The sequence below is a fragment of the Alligator sinensis genome, unplaced genomic scaffold, assembly GCF_000455745.1.
Source record: "Alligator sinensis unplaced genomic scaffold, ASM45574v1 scaffold647_2, whole genome shotgun sequence".
Taxonomy (NCBI): Eukaryota; Metazoa; Chordata; order Crocodylia; family Alligatoridae; genus Alligator; species Alligator sinensis.
The window spans coordinates 5,394,560-5,408,936 of record NW_005841832.1 but is presented as its reverse complement, the minus strand read 5'-3'; the positions used below and the strand labels follow the sequence as shown (position 1 = coordinate 5,408,936).

The 14,377-nt window shown below is 41.5% G+C and overlaps 1 protein-coding gene across 6 annotated transcripts in view; it reads right to left on the bottom strand.

Moving 5' to 3' along the window:
- Nucleotides 1–3,079: 3,079 nt before the first annotated feature.
- The window catches only part of FRRS1 (ferric chelate reductase 1), a 66,814-nt gene continuing 55,516 nt past the window's right edge, over nucleotides 3,080–14,377 (bottom strand). For all 6 annotated transcript variants that reach the window (XM_025197405.1, XM_025197392.1, XM_025197384.1 and 3 more), the window contains 10 exons: nucleotides 14,242–14,340; nucleotides 12,794–12,941; nucleotides 12,167–12,283; nucleotides 11,280–11,395; nucleotides 10,896–10,982; nucleotides 8,940–9,037; nucleotides 8,691–8,749; nucleotides 6,558–6,701; nucleotides 5,192–5,253; nucleotides 3,080–5,106 (listed from right to left, as the gene is read on the bottom strand). In XM_025197405.1, the coding sequence (XP_025053190.1) occupies nucleotides 5,014–5,106; nucleotides 5,192–5,253; nucleotides 6,558–6,701; nucleotides 8,691–8,749; nucleotides 8,940–9,037; nucleotides 10,896–10,982; nucleotides 11,280–11,395; nucleotides 12,167–12,283; nucleotides 12,794–12,941; nucleotides 14,242–14,340 (1,023 nt within the window). In that variant the 3' untranslated portion in view covers nucleotides 3,080–5,013. The remainder of the gene's footprint in view (nucleotides 5,107–5,191; nucleotides 5,254–6,557; nucleotides 6,702–8,690; nucleotides 8,750–8,939; nucleotides 9,038–10,895; nucleotides 10,983–11,279; nucleotides 11,396–12,166; nucleotides 12,284–12,793; nucleotides 12,942–14,241; nucleotides 14,341–14,377) is intronic.

The window sequence follows — 14,377 nt, the reverse complement described above, 5'->3', positions numbered from 1 at the left end:
GCCTCAATTGGAGTACTGCGTCCAGTTCTGGGCACCGCACTTTAAGAAGGATGTGGCCTGCCTTGAGAGGGTTCAGAGGAGGGTCACCCACTTGGTTAGAGGGCAACAGGGCAGGCCCTATGAAGAGAGGCTGAGGGACCTGAACCTGTTCAACCTCAGCAAGCGGAGGCTGAGGGGGGGATTTGGTGGCTGCCTACAAACTCGTTAGGGGAGATCAGCAGCAAATAGGAAGGGCCCTATTACCCCCAGCAGCACCTGGGGTGATGAGGAACAATGGTCAGAAGCTGCTGGAGAATAGGTTCAGGTTAGAGATTAGGAGGCACTATTTCACTGTTAGGGTGGCTAGGATCTGGAACCAACTTCCTAGGGAAGTGGTCTTCGCTCCTACCTTGGGTAAATTCAAAAAGAAGTTGAACGAACACCTGTCTGGGGTCGTGTGATCCCAGCATGTGCTCCTGCTAGTGGTGGAGGGTGTCAGACTAGATGATCTGTTCAGGTCCCTTCTGACCCCAAACTACTATGAAACTATGACCGCATAAGAACAAACAAATGCACAAGAAACAAGTGGTTCAAGGACCTATTCAAAGCACTGCTTGTGCCAATTTTGCTAGTGCCATCACTACGTAGTGCTGCCCCCTCACCCTCTGCCAATACAGGCTGATCCAGGTGCCGAGTTCATTCAGCACTTGCAATAATACCAGCATTAAGCAATGACTCTCCTTCACCTCAATGTACAAGAGAGATGAGTACATTGATCCACCAAAGTGTAAAATATTTTTTTAAAGCAGAACTGAATTCTTTTAAGGCACAGTAAAAACAGCTGTTGCAGGGAAGGAAAGAGGACAGTAATGGAAAAAGTTAATCTTGTGCATATGCCAGTGTATGAAAGGTTGTTATACTACTGCAGTTGTTCAGGTGAAAATATGAGCCATGTAATGCTATCAAGGTCAGCAACTTAAACATGACCTGCCAAAAGAAGTACTTATTTCACCACCATATATGAACATTAATATATCTGTATAGATCTATATCTGCATGGCTAAAATATACACACCCAATTATCTAATGAAGTTATTTTGGAAATACTTTTTTACTAGATCATTTAAGCCAATTTCTGTCTTGGCTGTCCTTTCCTCGTACATGTTCTTTATTCCAACCCTCTACATTAACTGACACATTTTACATTGAAAATCAGATTACGCATTCTTTGGACAACAGCACCACATAGTGTCACAAACTGGAGCATGAACACAGATTGCAAAAAGGGATTTTTCCAGTTATATGTCCCTAATAGCTTCAAATCCTACGGAAGAGGAAATAAGGACATTCAGGATAAGAGTTGTCATCCGATACTTTTGACAAGAACAGAGGTGGCACTGTAGGTACCAGGAAAAATAAAAATTTTTTTTTTTTTATAGTAAAGCAAAGAAGCTATTACAAATGTAGTTTCATCTTTGTATCTTCACTTGTGCCACTTCATTCTCTCCTAGTATGGGCAAGTGCACAGCATAAATTAGTAATATGAATTCTGCAGTATCACAAACTGATTCACCGATTTCTCCAAGGATAGGCTTTAGCCCATGAAGACAGTAGTACTTATTACAAACTGGAATCCCCAGTTCTCCCTTTGGAAATGAGAAGTGACCAGCACCACAGAATGTCCCATGAGAATCGATTTTCCTGAGAAACAGATCTTTCAGTCTTAACTCATAGAAGTAATCTCTTCAACTATCAATGGCAAAATGTAAGTGATGTTATGACATGGCCATAAAGGAGGGCCCCCACTACCCAATGAGACTTCTTGTGTCCAATAAGTGAAGGAAAAGGTCTCGCTTGCCTTTCTTCACTGGAGTCATCCCAATAAGAAGCACTTTATACAGAAAGATAGCAAATGGAATTTGGACCCAGAGTAAACAAAAGTGGAAAAGTTAAAATTAATGGCACTTTGGAAACCAAAACAAGCACATCTATTCCTGCTTCCCCTTCAGTAGACAAAATTTGTTTGGACTTCAGCTTGATGGATCTGCACCACAATCAATACCACAAAAACTAGTTGTTGGTATTTGTACTGAATATAGCTACATATTTGAATGGTCAGAAAGAAAAGTTCACCTCCATTATTTAAGCTGAAATTATCAAACAAGTGAAAAGGAGTACAGGTCAGTCGCATCATATGCGCATTTAACTTATGCAAATTCAACTATACGCAGGGTGGGAGGAGGGGTGGGGCTTGAGTTTGCACACGGCGCTGCCGCTTACCTGAAGGCCCATTATGGCGGTGATGGCCACTGCCTCCAAAACCTCCCACTGTCACCATGGAGCGGTGCCCAGAGCTGTGTGGCCAGCTGCCGGGCGGCAGCAGCAGCGTGGTGGTGGCCAGGCGGCACGCAGCCATCCCCACCACCACCCCACACTGAGCCGCTGCCGCCAGTCGCACAGCTCTAAGCACGGCACCATGTGCAAACTCCAGGCCGCCCCCCCTGCGTATAGTCACTGATTTTTGCCTTACGCGCCGACTTCAGACCCTAACCCCCACGTAAGATGCAACTCCACTGTACTAGTAGTTATAAATGGCCCTGCAATCTTTGGCATCTGCTCTTTTGCCGTCACAAGACAGTCTATCAGTTTGTACATGTTTACTTTTTAAGAGAGCAGGAGGGAGATTAAAACACACTCTAGAACACATAAATATCCATTAAACCCAACAGGAGACCTTCAACTACTGACCACGGGGATGGGTCAGGCTTAGTGTGCAAAGGCTTTGAATAAGGATTTCCAAAATACAGTGTTAGCATGTTTAAAAATAAAAATTGATACTATTAAAACAGTAGCTAAATCACCTCACCTTGATGCCAAACAGGTTGTCTTCCTCCTTACAGGAAGTCAGGAATAACACTTCAAAGTTTATTGCGACTAAAGTTCCAATAGAAATAAATTATTAGATCATTTTACATTTGGAAAATATTTTTTTAAACAGAACTGAGTAGAGACATGCAGTAGTAAGTGAAAGTATTTCCTGCTATTCTGCAATATGTTTTAATTTAAAAAAAACCCCAAGAGACAAAAACAATTGACATTCAAATATTTATATTTAAAAACAAGACCTTTTTTCATAATTCTACAAACATGGAACCACTTTTGAAGTTTGAGTAGGCAATACAGCAGCCATCATGATATAACAAATTATGCAAAAACCTTGACACCAAGAAGAATAAAAACCCACTGTATGAAATATCTGGCTCAACAACTATATATCTTCTGTAAAGGCACACTTTATGCAAAAAAACTGGCAATAACTTCAGATCTGGCCAAGTGACACAGTAGGATAGCCAGCAATTCCCAGACTCCTGAGTATAAGCAGTCTCCAATATCAACTAAGAGATAGTCACCAATAAGCTCACTTCCCTCCATTCCCATTCTTGTATAGTTCCCAACATGTTTCCCTCTTTCCATTTCTCCCCTACAAAGAGTGTTCTTCCAGGCTCAGCCCCTCCCCAGAAAGTGACTGCTGCTGCCTGGGGTGGGTACACTTGTCTATCATGCTGTTTAGGAGTGTTCTTGTAACTAAGATAGCTATTGGATACAGCAAGAGGAAGGAAACTTAAATTAACTGCTTCCATCTATAGCCTTACTCATAAGAACTGCTCCTGCCACCCCCTGCATTCAGAGATAACCTGAGGAAATAGGGACACATGCCTTACAAGAGAGAAGTAAGGCCACCATTTAATTCACATCTGTGATATTGTGCACAGTTACACCATAACTATAACCCGTTTCTAGTGGGCAAGTGGAGAGAAGAAGAGGTTTTGTATCATCTCTCCATCCTTGCTACTATTGGGCCCCATATTCACAGAGGGGGAAGAAGGAGTAAAGAGTATGACATTACATTTCCTAGATCTTTATGCACTTAGTAATACTGGAAATTAGCATAAAATACATGAGAGTGAGCCACCAAGGGTTTGAGAGGTAGAAGTATTGTATTGTAGCATATCCAGCAAGAAGTAGCTTTGACCGTAGGGTTGCCAGAACTACCCACACCCTGGCTCCCCTATTTAGATAAGCCTCTTTTAAAAGCAATCCACTTATTCAGATATGACACGTAAAGCCATTGGTGCCCAGAGACAGTTTTGTACATGGGCACCAAAGGTTACTTTTTACATAAAATACCACCCCCCACACACATATGCCATACACTTTTCTCAAGTTCAGACAGGAAGCATCCAGCTGCTACATAAAACATACATGCTGCAAAAAAATCACCACATATTCCCTTTATGAGTCTTGGTACCTCCAACGCACCTCAGAACATACCAACACAGAGACCCATTACAGGACCCTACCTCTCAGTTCTATATGCATTTTATATATGAAAGTGCTCCTAGAGCAAGTAGTAGTTTTTGCATTTAACTGCAAATTAAAAGGATTGCATTGCCATAAGCTGGTAAACTTGTGTTTGTGGCACTTGTTCTATGCGTTGTGAACAGTACCAGAACACAACATATTTGAATGAGCACCATCATAAAGTACATTAATAAGCAACCTGGTAAATTCAGCAATTAACAGCAAATTTAGGACCACTATTTGCTTTTTCAATATGTACACAAAAGGCTATAAGAACTGACTAAAGATCAAAACATAGATTTTCCCCCTTCCAATATTTAGTTCTAATCTCACTTACTCATCCTATAAATTTTCAATAAAGTTAAATAACTGTGAAAAAAAAATCCTGTATCCTTTACTCAGCCAGACTCCCATGAAGAAGTGAAGCAAGTATCTACAGCAGGACTGCAAGATCAGTCCTTTAAATCTGAACTTGCGTTCTCTTTGGGAACAATAATTACAGTGCAAATTAAACAAGATCTATACATGAACATTTATTCTTCAGTTATAGCTTCAAGGAGGTACTGAGGCAGTGGTTGCATATGTAGTAATTCTCTGAGTAGTGCTTCAAACACCATATTATTTCCTTGCAGGCTTCACATTTAAAGTCCATGACTGACATCTGTACAGGTTTCATAGTTGGTTGATTGCTGCCAGAAAGGTGATGAGAAATGCTATGTTTCCACAAATGTAGATAGTTAATACAATCTGCTTAAATGTACGACCCTGAAAAGAAAAAGAAGCATTTCAATTACTTTTGAAGAGACAGTATCTAGTGTCTCTAGCATGAGATATTTATTATATGACTTGCCTCTGCTTCCACAGATGTAAGTGACTGCAGAATATGTATCCTATCACCATCTATTAGCTCAACTGAAAAAAAAAAAAAAGAGAAAATAGTTAGCTCTACACTTGATTTAAAAGATCCAATTTTTCATAAATTAATATTAACATAGGCTAATAAGTTTGACCAACAAGTTTTAATTTTCCAAAGAGAAAACACTGGTCAACATAAAACTGTTTTTGGTGAATAAACTATTAGCAGAGAAAAATTCACCCATGTTCACATAAGAACCTGTATTCTCATCCCTAATTGTATTAAGTGGAGAAGAAATTGCCAAAAGCAGCAAAGATGCACTCTAATAGTAAAAGTACAGGAGAATTGAGAGAGGAGTTTAGGTGTTCCTTTCTTCCAGAACTTTCTTCTTCCTTTCCCCTCATTTTGTGCTATTTGATATTACCATCTTTGTTACTCATCTAGGTGGCATCTAAACCCTGCTACCTTTCCACATCTTTGCTCATTGTTCTCTCTTTGCGTGTCCTCTTACATCATAAGGACTCTTACCAACACCTTTCCTCATTATTATACAATTACCCCTCATGTACTTAACACTTATGCTGGCTCATTTATGTATCAACTCACTTATATTTGCAAAATGTCTCCACCTAGAGACACTAGACAAAGCAAGGTTACAAGTTTAGATTGCCAACCTGGTCCCATTAACACTCAAGCAGGAAAACAAAAAAGTCTTCCACCAAACTTTACAGTATATCAGAATTTCACCCATGATACTTGAGAATCAAAATTCCCATGGTGAACTTAACAGCAAGTATTTTCATTTAGGTCCAAGTCCAATCCCTGATAACAGCCATCCCATCCACGTGATGCATCTTCAGTTAGTTGGGACAATAATCCATCACAGGGGATCTAAGGGCAGCAAGTAATGTTACTTCTTTGTTCCCATGGAGTCTACCCTCTCACACTCAGCTGGACTTTCCCCAGCACATCAACAACTACAATGTGTCATGCTGCATTTCACTCCGATTTTAGGAATTACTTTGAGATTTCATGCCACAAAGTGCATTTTCACATAGAGGCAAGAATTCTTATGGCGAGTGTCAAGTCATTCCATTACTGAGACTACTGGGATCAATTTTTAAGATCAGTCGCTAATGATATATGAGCTTTTGTCCATGTGTTTTTTACTATGATGCATCTCACTTGGACAGTTTGCATAGACCAAGTCACCTTAATGAGCAGGGATTTGTAAGTACAGGTTAGAGACTATCCAAGGTCCCTTTTTAAAAATGTAGCTTACAAGTTTTTGCAGATCACCTGCAAAGTGTTATTTTGTACTATGCTGCAAACAAGGCCAGCAGTTTTGTTTCGTTTGTACCTTTGTGAATGAGACAGTAGCCATGTATCTCCAGAAGAACATCAATCCCAACATGCCATGCCACAAATCCAATCATTGTATAAGTGTCCCATGGGTATGGAAGTTTGAGCGCTGGTAGATCCATCCCCAGGAACATAGTCACAACTGGTTGTTAAAAATAAAAATTCCTCATATTAGAGCAACATGAAGGAAAGCAGTAAGAAGTTTCATCTTCACATCAAAATAAAGCCAAGTAATACCTGGTTGATAAATGGGCAGGGCCATCCCTGGGGGGGTGCGAACTGGGGTGACTGCTCTGGGCCCCATGCTTTGGGGGGCACCACAGAGCCGGGCAGAGTGGCTGTGGTGACTCCACAAAGCTACCAGCTTCACATCTGGCTGCTCAACACCTCCACCCACCCTGCTGCCGAATCTGCCACCTCCAGCCACTCGGCACCCGCTCTGCCCTGCCGCTGAACCTGCCGCCAGCTTCCTCATGTTCGTGGGCAGGGCCCCACACCTGACCCCATGAGGCTGATTTGCCCCAGGCCCTGCACCCTGCTCTGTAAATGGGCACCAGAAATTAAGCGCACACTTAAGAGTTTCAAGAGAAATTATAGCCAGCCCTCCTGAACAACCAAGCTCTTTTTGAACCCCCCCCCATTGAAATTACCCCAAAAAACTCTACAGATTAGAATTAAGTACCTCATTTCAAAATGATCTAAAAAGTTTGATGGCACAGATGCAATGTTATTATAGTAGTAACAAAAAAAATTAAGTAAACAAACTCCCCCCTCCCCAGTTTCTTTGGCATTTAGAAATGCCAGTGGCTGCCCCAAAAGCAACAAGATGGGAGGGACATGTCTGGTATCCAAACAAGACTGAAATGAGATAGACCACTACAGTCCTTAGACAGACAGAAAGGACCCAGTGTTCCATATTAATAACTTGAATAGGTGGAAACTACGAGGAAAGGGAGATGCAGTTTTAAACCTGTGCCTCCAAGTAAACAAAGGTTTTCTTGTTTGGTTACTGCCCACCAATGTTAGTATGCACTACAGTCAGATGTGCATAATTCATACACCTTTTACACTGAAGCCATTTTAGGAATTATGCCTAGGGACAGAAGTTACACGTAAACCAGTTTAAGTGATCAGAAACTGTTTTAATCCTGTAACCAAACAGAAATCCAGTGCACATAAACTGCTTTCAAAATGGCCCAAACTGGTTTAAGGTAAACCTGGTTGAATGTAGTATCAGACTTAACTGATTTAGGTCAAACCAGTTCATGGAACTTCTGCCCAAGACCCCTTCCTGGTTCAAATTAACTCAGTCTCCCCCAGCATCCCAGGATGCTTTGAAGCCCTGGGCTGGGCTGGGCTCTCTGCTCCCAAGAACAGGGTTGGCCCCACCCCTCTGCTCCCTAGCTGGAGCACTATCACTGCTTTGGCTGGCTGAGAAGGGGGTAGAGGTGGGAGACGTGGCTCCAGACGGCAGCCTGGTCTACCTGCTAGGGTGGGGCAGCCTCTGACAGACTTTTCCCTGCCCCACTTGCCACTGGAGCAAAGGAAGTGGGGAGCCAGACCCTGGGATCAGGCAGGCAGAGGCAGAACAGGAGAGGGAGCTTTAAGCCTCTCCCCCCAGGGACACCCTGGCTGGGGTCCCTGCAGGCCATGGTGGGGGTTTAAATCCCCCTCCCTAGTCATACTCAGCAGGCCAGCCAGGGCCTGCCCTCCCCACACCTTATGGAGGGACTGGAAGAAACCTGAAGGACTCCTCTCCCAGCTTCCCTCCAGGCTTCTGGTCACTGCCGAAGGGAAGGCTGCTCCAGCACCCCCCAGCTTCTAGCCTGAGCCATTGAGAGCATGTGGCTGCATTTCTGGAATGTCTGTTTACTTGCTTCTTGGTTCAATCTACACAGTTTAGACTAGCCTGCAAAGGATTGAATTGATTTAGCCTCAGACTTTTTGATCATCTGTACTTAGCCTATGAGATCACAATGGTAATATCGATTAAGACCAGTGACTGTATAATTAAAATTCAGTGTGCTTTGCATGTGTAACATGTGCATCTAAAATGCCTCAACAAGGTACCCAAGCCTACATTACAAACACTGAAGTGCTAATATGCCTAGAAAAGATCACAGCTACTCACCAGCTAATATTCTAGCAGTTGTGCCAGTGCTCCAATGAACCCAATTAAATAGCTGCCTCCTACAAAACAAACACAGTCAGCAATATAGAGATGTAATTATCAGTGTAAAAATCTAAGAATGAAGAGATCTTTAAGTATGCCATATGATCTTACTATATTTAGGTTTGTAGCTGCATTATTGGAATGTAAAAAACCCATCTTTTCAACCCATTTCCTAAAAATATCCATGATGAATGTCACTACAGATACCTTGGTCCATGAGGAGAGGGTCTGAAACCGGCCACAAGAGGTTGGAAGATTGCCAGAGCCATCACAGTACAACCAAGATATGGATGAAAACCTGCTTTCTGAACAAATGGACATTTTTCATTTAAAACCATCTCATGATAAAACATTGAGAAAATTTATGGTTTTAGATTCACCTAAAATTGATTAGTGTTTTATTTGTTTACAGGGCAATTTGAAAGGAACATGAAAAAGGGGAATATAACTGTGTAATGGATACATTAATGAAATTCATATTCAGATAGGGCATTGTGATAAATTTCTAAAGCATTAAATGGTAAAGTGTCAGACTGGGGCAGAAGGTGAGAACTATACAGTCCCACCTGAAGAGAACTGGTAGATGGGGCAAAAAGAAAAAGGTGACATGGAGGCAATAGATCTACTAATTTAACAAGTTAAATCTAATTTCTAACTGGTTTTGGAAGGTAGAAGAATAAGGATTTCACATACAGAGAAAAAAAAACTTCAAAAATCTTTCAGGAGTCATCATTAAAGGATTGCTGAAAAACCCAGCACTATGATCACAGACATTCCTTCTAAATGAGACAAATACAGACATTAAAAACACAGGATTTACTTCTTATATTTTAAAGGCTAGGGACAGACATTACATATAAACCTGTTTAAGTGATGAGAAACTCATTTAAACCTGTAACAGAACAGATTTTCAGTGAACATAAACCAGTTTGAAAATGGCTGAAACTGGTTTGAGATAAGTCTACATTCAACCAGGTTTAACTGATTTGGGTCAAACTGATGTATGCAAAGTCTGTCCCAGACCCCTTCCTAGTTTAAACTTAAACTAGAGTCCCCCAGCATCCCAGATGCTTCGTAGCCCTGGGCAGGGCTCTCTGCTCCACAGCAGAGCTGACCCCACCCCTCTGCTCCCTGGCTGGAGCTCTGACAGAGACTGCAGGCACAGCAGCATCTGCCTGGCTTCCTCCTGCTCCCCCCCTCTCCTCCACCACTCCCTGTTCAAGTAGGGATTCCCCGCTCCCAAGGCACAAACCATAGCCAGAATCTGATATGCTAGCTAATGCTGAGAGGTGTCTGTGTAAGGCAGACAGGACAATGTCCACTTAGGGCTTTTTGAAGCTAAGCAACAGGTCAGCTGGTAATATCCTCCATTTCTACTTTGGAAAAAGTTGTTTAAAAAGAGTTTGAACTAATGAGAGAGGCTTTTGTCTTTTGACGGGCTGATAAATGCTCTGTTATCAACTTCCTGCTGGACTGGTCAGGAGCAGCAAGGGGGAACCACATTCCCCCTCAGCTCAGCACCATGGAAAGAAAGGAAGGGTTGCTCTAGCACCACCACCCCCACTTCCCTTCCCCCGCAGCTTCTAGCCTGAGCCACTGCAGGCATGTGCCTGCATTTTCTCAGTCCAGAGGGGATGTCTGTATTCCCCTCTGGTTCAGCCTAGCCAGGATATATAACCTGCAGAGACTGAATCAATTCAGGCTCAGGCTTTTTGAATATCTGTCCCTAGCCAAAAGGGACATCTAAGAAACCCCAATTTCAAACCTAACAGTATGGAAGACACTCACTAACCCTAGTGCAATTCACTTTTGGTCTACATACATGGCACAGAGATCAGAAGTGGTCATGCAGACACATAGTTCTGACCACCATTCCAGTGCATCATCATCAAGGATCCTGGTTCTCTCCAATTTTAAAAAAAAATCCTCCATTTTCTGTTTAAAAAAAGTAGCCTCAAATCCACATTTTTCCATGATTAAAATGAAATGCCACTGTGCATATATCTACATAATAGTGGTGTTTCATTTTAATCATGGGAAAAAAAATGTGGATTTGGGTTTACTTTTTTTAAACCAAAAATTGAGGATTTTTTTTTTTTAAATCAGAAAAAAAAACAAAACAGGATCCCTGCTGATAAACTAAAATCAAAAATTTTTACTTACATAACTCCAGCCTCCTCGGTATATAAAAGGCAGAATGAAAGCAATGCTTGTAAGAGCCACCGTGGTCAACATTAGCGTACGATGCACCTGTAATTAAGTAGGTTGGGGTTTTTTTTAAAGGGAACCTACACTTAAGTGTTATGAAGAAATTATTGAAATTGACATGAGTTTCGTAGTACAAGGCAAATTCTATTTTAAAAATTAGACAATTACACAGTTTTGAGTTTATCTTATTTTGCAAATCCAACCAAATTTCATTTCAATTTATGATAACTAGCAGGACCAAAAAATAAGAAATGTTATTTGTCATGTCTTTAAAATTAAAATCTCGGTCTCTTGTTAAATGTTATTTCAAATACAACACAGTTACATCTTTTTGCCTACCTGAAACCAGATCTCCTTTCCAAACAACAATGAATGAGGCCAGACTGGTTTGAAAAATCGTGCCACAATAACACCAATGCTAACTGTAGTCATCCATGCAACAAACATTAGTGCACCTGAGGAAGGATGAAAGAAAGATCCAAATATTAAAACTTTGTTTCCCAGACTGGACATGAACACAGAACAAAACATAACAGGGAACATGTTTTACAAATTAGCATTAGGAGAATGCAAGAGTAAAATCCTACCAGTTTAAACCCACAAAGCGGTATATGTGCACATTGGCAAAATTGACCCAGTGCAACACCTTGATTTCCTACCTGACACCAAGTGATTAATAATAGAACTTAACTTTTTAGAGGGCAAGATACACCAGTGCTAGCTGAGGCAGGAGCGCAGAGACAAAGATATAGATCTCACTCCCAATTCATATGCCAGGTCTGCAATGCCTTGACTTCCTGCCACATAGTCTGGACTAAGTTTTGCTATAGTCAGTCAAGAAAGTCTATGATTCCTGTACTGACTGGGTTTTCTGGTGTTTGCTGCCAGAATTTCATTTCCCTACTGACAAAATGAAAGGAATTTTCATTCAGTTCTTTATGAACCTGATTCAGAGCTCATTGTAAGTGGAGGAGGAAAAAAAAAGAAAAACTGCCAGCGGATGAGTAAAGTTAAGAGCTACTTTGCTCAATATGAGTCTTTCTGTGGTACCTGTTTTACAGTGTTAGTAAGAGAGAACTTCATCAGAGCAAAGACAATTTAAAATTTAGATTGCCAAATCATAGATAAAAGGAATAAAAATAATTCTGAATTTTTATTCCTGCAACAAACACCAACCCTTCAATACTGGGCAAGTCCACTGATTGAAGAACAAAACTATTTTTTACCATGGATTTTAATAAGCTGTGGAGAACGAGATCCCCCTAAGTCCTTTGGAGGGCCTGTGACATTGCACATTCCGCTGCTAATCAGAGGCTGACGTTGATGTTTGTAAATTGGACCTCCTTCAAGAAGAGAGAGTAATTTAGTTGACGGTGACAAAAGCAATCTTATTTGTAAACATTTAGAATGCAAGTTGTATAAGACAAGTGCCATATCTACCACCCAGAGAAATAGTCCTTCCCGTATGCCACACCAGATCTAAAACACAAAAACCTCGAAAGATTATGTAGTAGATTAACACTCCCCCATAACAAAAGTGTTTTAAAGAATAGCTTCTAAATAATGTTATAGACACTGACCAGTTCAATATGATTCATAAAAATCTCTCAGAAGGATACTGTTCCAAGCACTTGGTGGGTATGGAACAGTTCTTTTAATAATAAACTACATTTATGTTATGTTCATCTCCAAAGATGAGTTCATGGTCAGTCTTAAAATTACTGCTATAAAGTTTAGTATAAAAAGATCAGATTCGTTCTTATATTAATTTTAATAAGCCATGTACATAGCAGTCCTTATTTAGAGTTACTTGACATATGTGAATACTCAACCTCGTCAAATCAGGCACTTACCTTCACCAACTTCTCCATCTGCGAGAAATATGTAATAATTAGCATCCAGATTATACCTCCTTTGATTATCAGAGAGATGGATTTTTCTTCTGAAGGAACACTGAAGAACACCATCAGCCAGCCTCCATGACATATCTTCAAGGGTATTCTACAGCGCGCGCGCACACACACACACACACACACAATGGTGGTCATTTAATGTTCATTGTTGTTTCCAAACCTGAAAACAAAATTTCTCCACTGCCACCCCAAGTCATCAGCATATTCAAGGAGTGTCAGCAAGAATCTGTTGTAACATCCACAGAGCAGGACAGATTTTCACATGCTGTATTTTGGGGCAGTTCTCCTTAAAATACCAAGTGAGTAATGAGGTTGTGGCTTTCAGGGGTGTTTCAAGCTATTTGAGAAGTACCTTATAAAAGGGCACCCTCCATGGAATTACAACAGTTCCATGGACAAACCAAGAAGTTTGGTTGTTGGAGCAAAGTCATACAGGAAATGACAGTAAAAAAAAAAAAAAAAAAATGTAACACCTGTGCAAAGAATCAGGAAGCTTCCATTCCATCATCAATTCCCCTGCCATTTCAGTGTACAAAACTGAGCACAACACTACCTTCCTATTGTTTTTACACTTATCAAGCTTTATGACGTCTACTGCAGAGCTTCCATTATTGTTTCTTCCAACACTGAAGCTGCTCTAGTCTAAGCGTGGCAAATGGAATTTTTTTAATGTCCTTAGAGCAGGGCTGTCCAACTTCAGAGCATCCATGAGCTGCACACTACATAGGCCACATACTGGCCAAGCTCCTGGGACACCTGCCATACATCCCCCTCTCCCCTGACCTCCACCAGAGAAGCACAAGCGCCACATCCCCCCCACTGCTGCACAAGCTATCCCACTGGCACTGCTGTGCAAGCAGCACAAAGCCCCCAACTCCCTCTGCCATGAACATAGCAAGCTTACTAGGCCTCCTACCACTAGACTGCTGTTCCCCAGAGACTGCACCTGCTGCTGCAGCATCAGGAACAGTGTGGGAGAAGGGGAGTGGCAGCCATGCAGGAGCCACAGACCACACTTTAACTTCTTGCAGGCTGGATGCTGCCCACAGGCCACCAGTTGGACAGTCCTGCCTCGGAATACAGGGGGACATAGTGGTCAACTTCCTTGGTATGAAGGGATGCTACCATGCAAATTCTAAAACAGAAGTAACCTGGAAGCCAATATCAGGTCTCATACAAACATCCCTTGACCCCTTTTGTAACAGAAAGGGCATCATTTTGAAGGTCATATAGCGTGGGGAGGAAAGGAAAGTTTCTTGGCATTTGCGGCCTTTACTGGTTACAACTATCTGATTGGATTTGCTCAGAGTTATTGTGTAAAACAAAGATGCGATCAGTAAATTTAACACTATGCATGGGAAAGTTATTCCAGAACTCTTGCACCAAACCTCAGAATCCAACACAGGAGAAGACCGTCCTCTCAGGAAGGCAGTATTGATGTTGATACGGTGATCTTCATTAACACACAAGTACGCATCATCATCACCCTGAGGAGAAAAAGAGAGGTTTTCGCGGGGGGGGGGG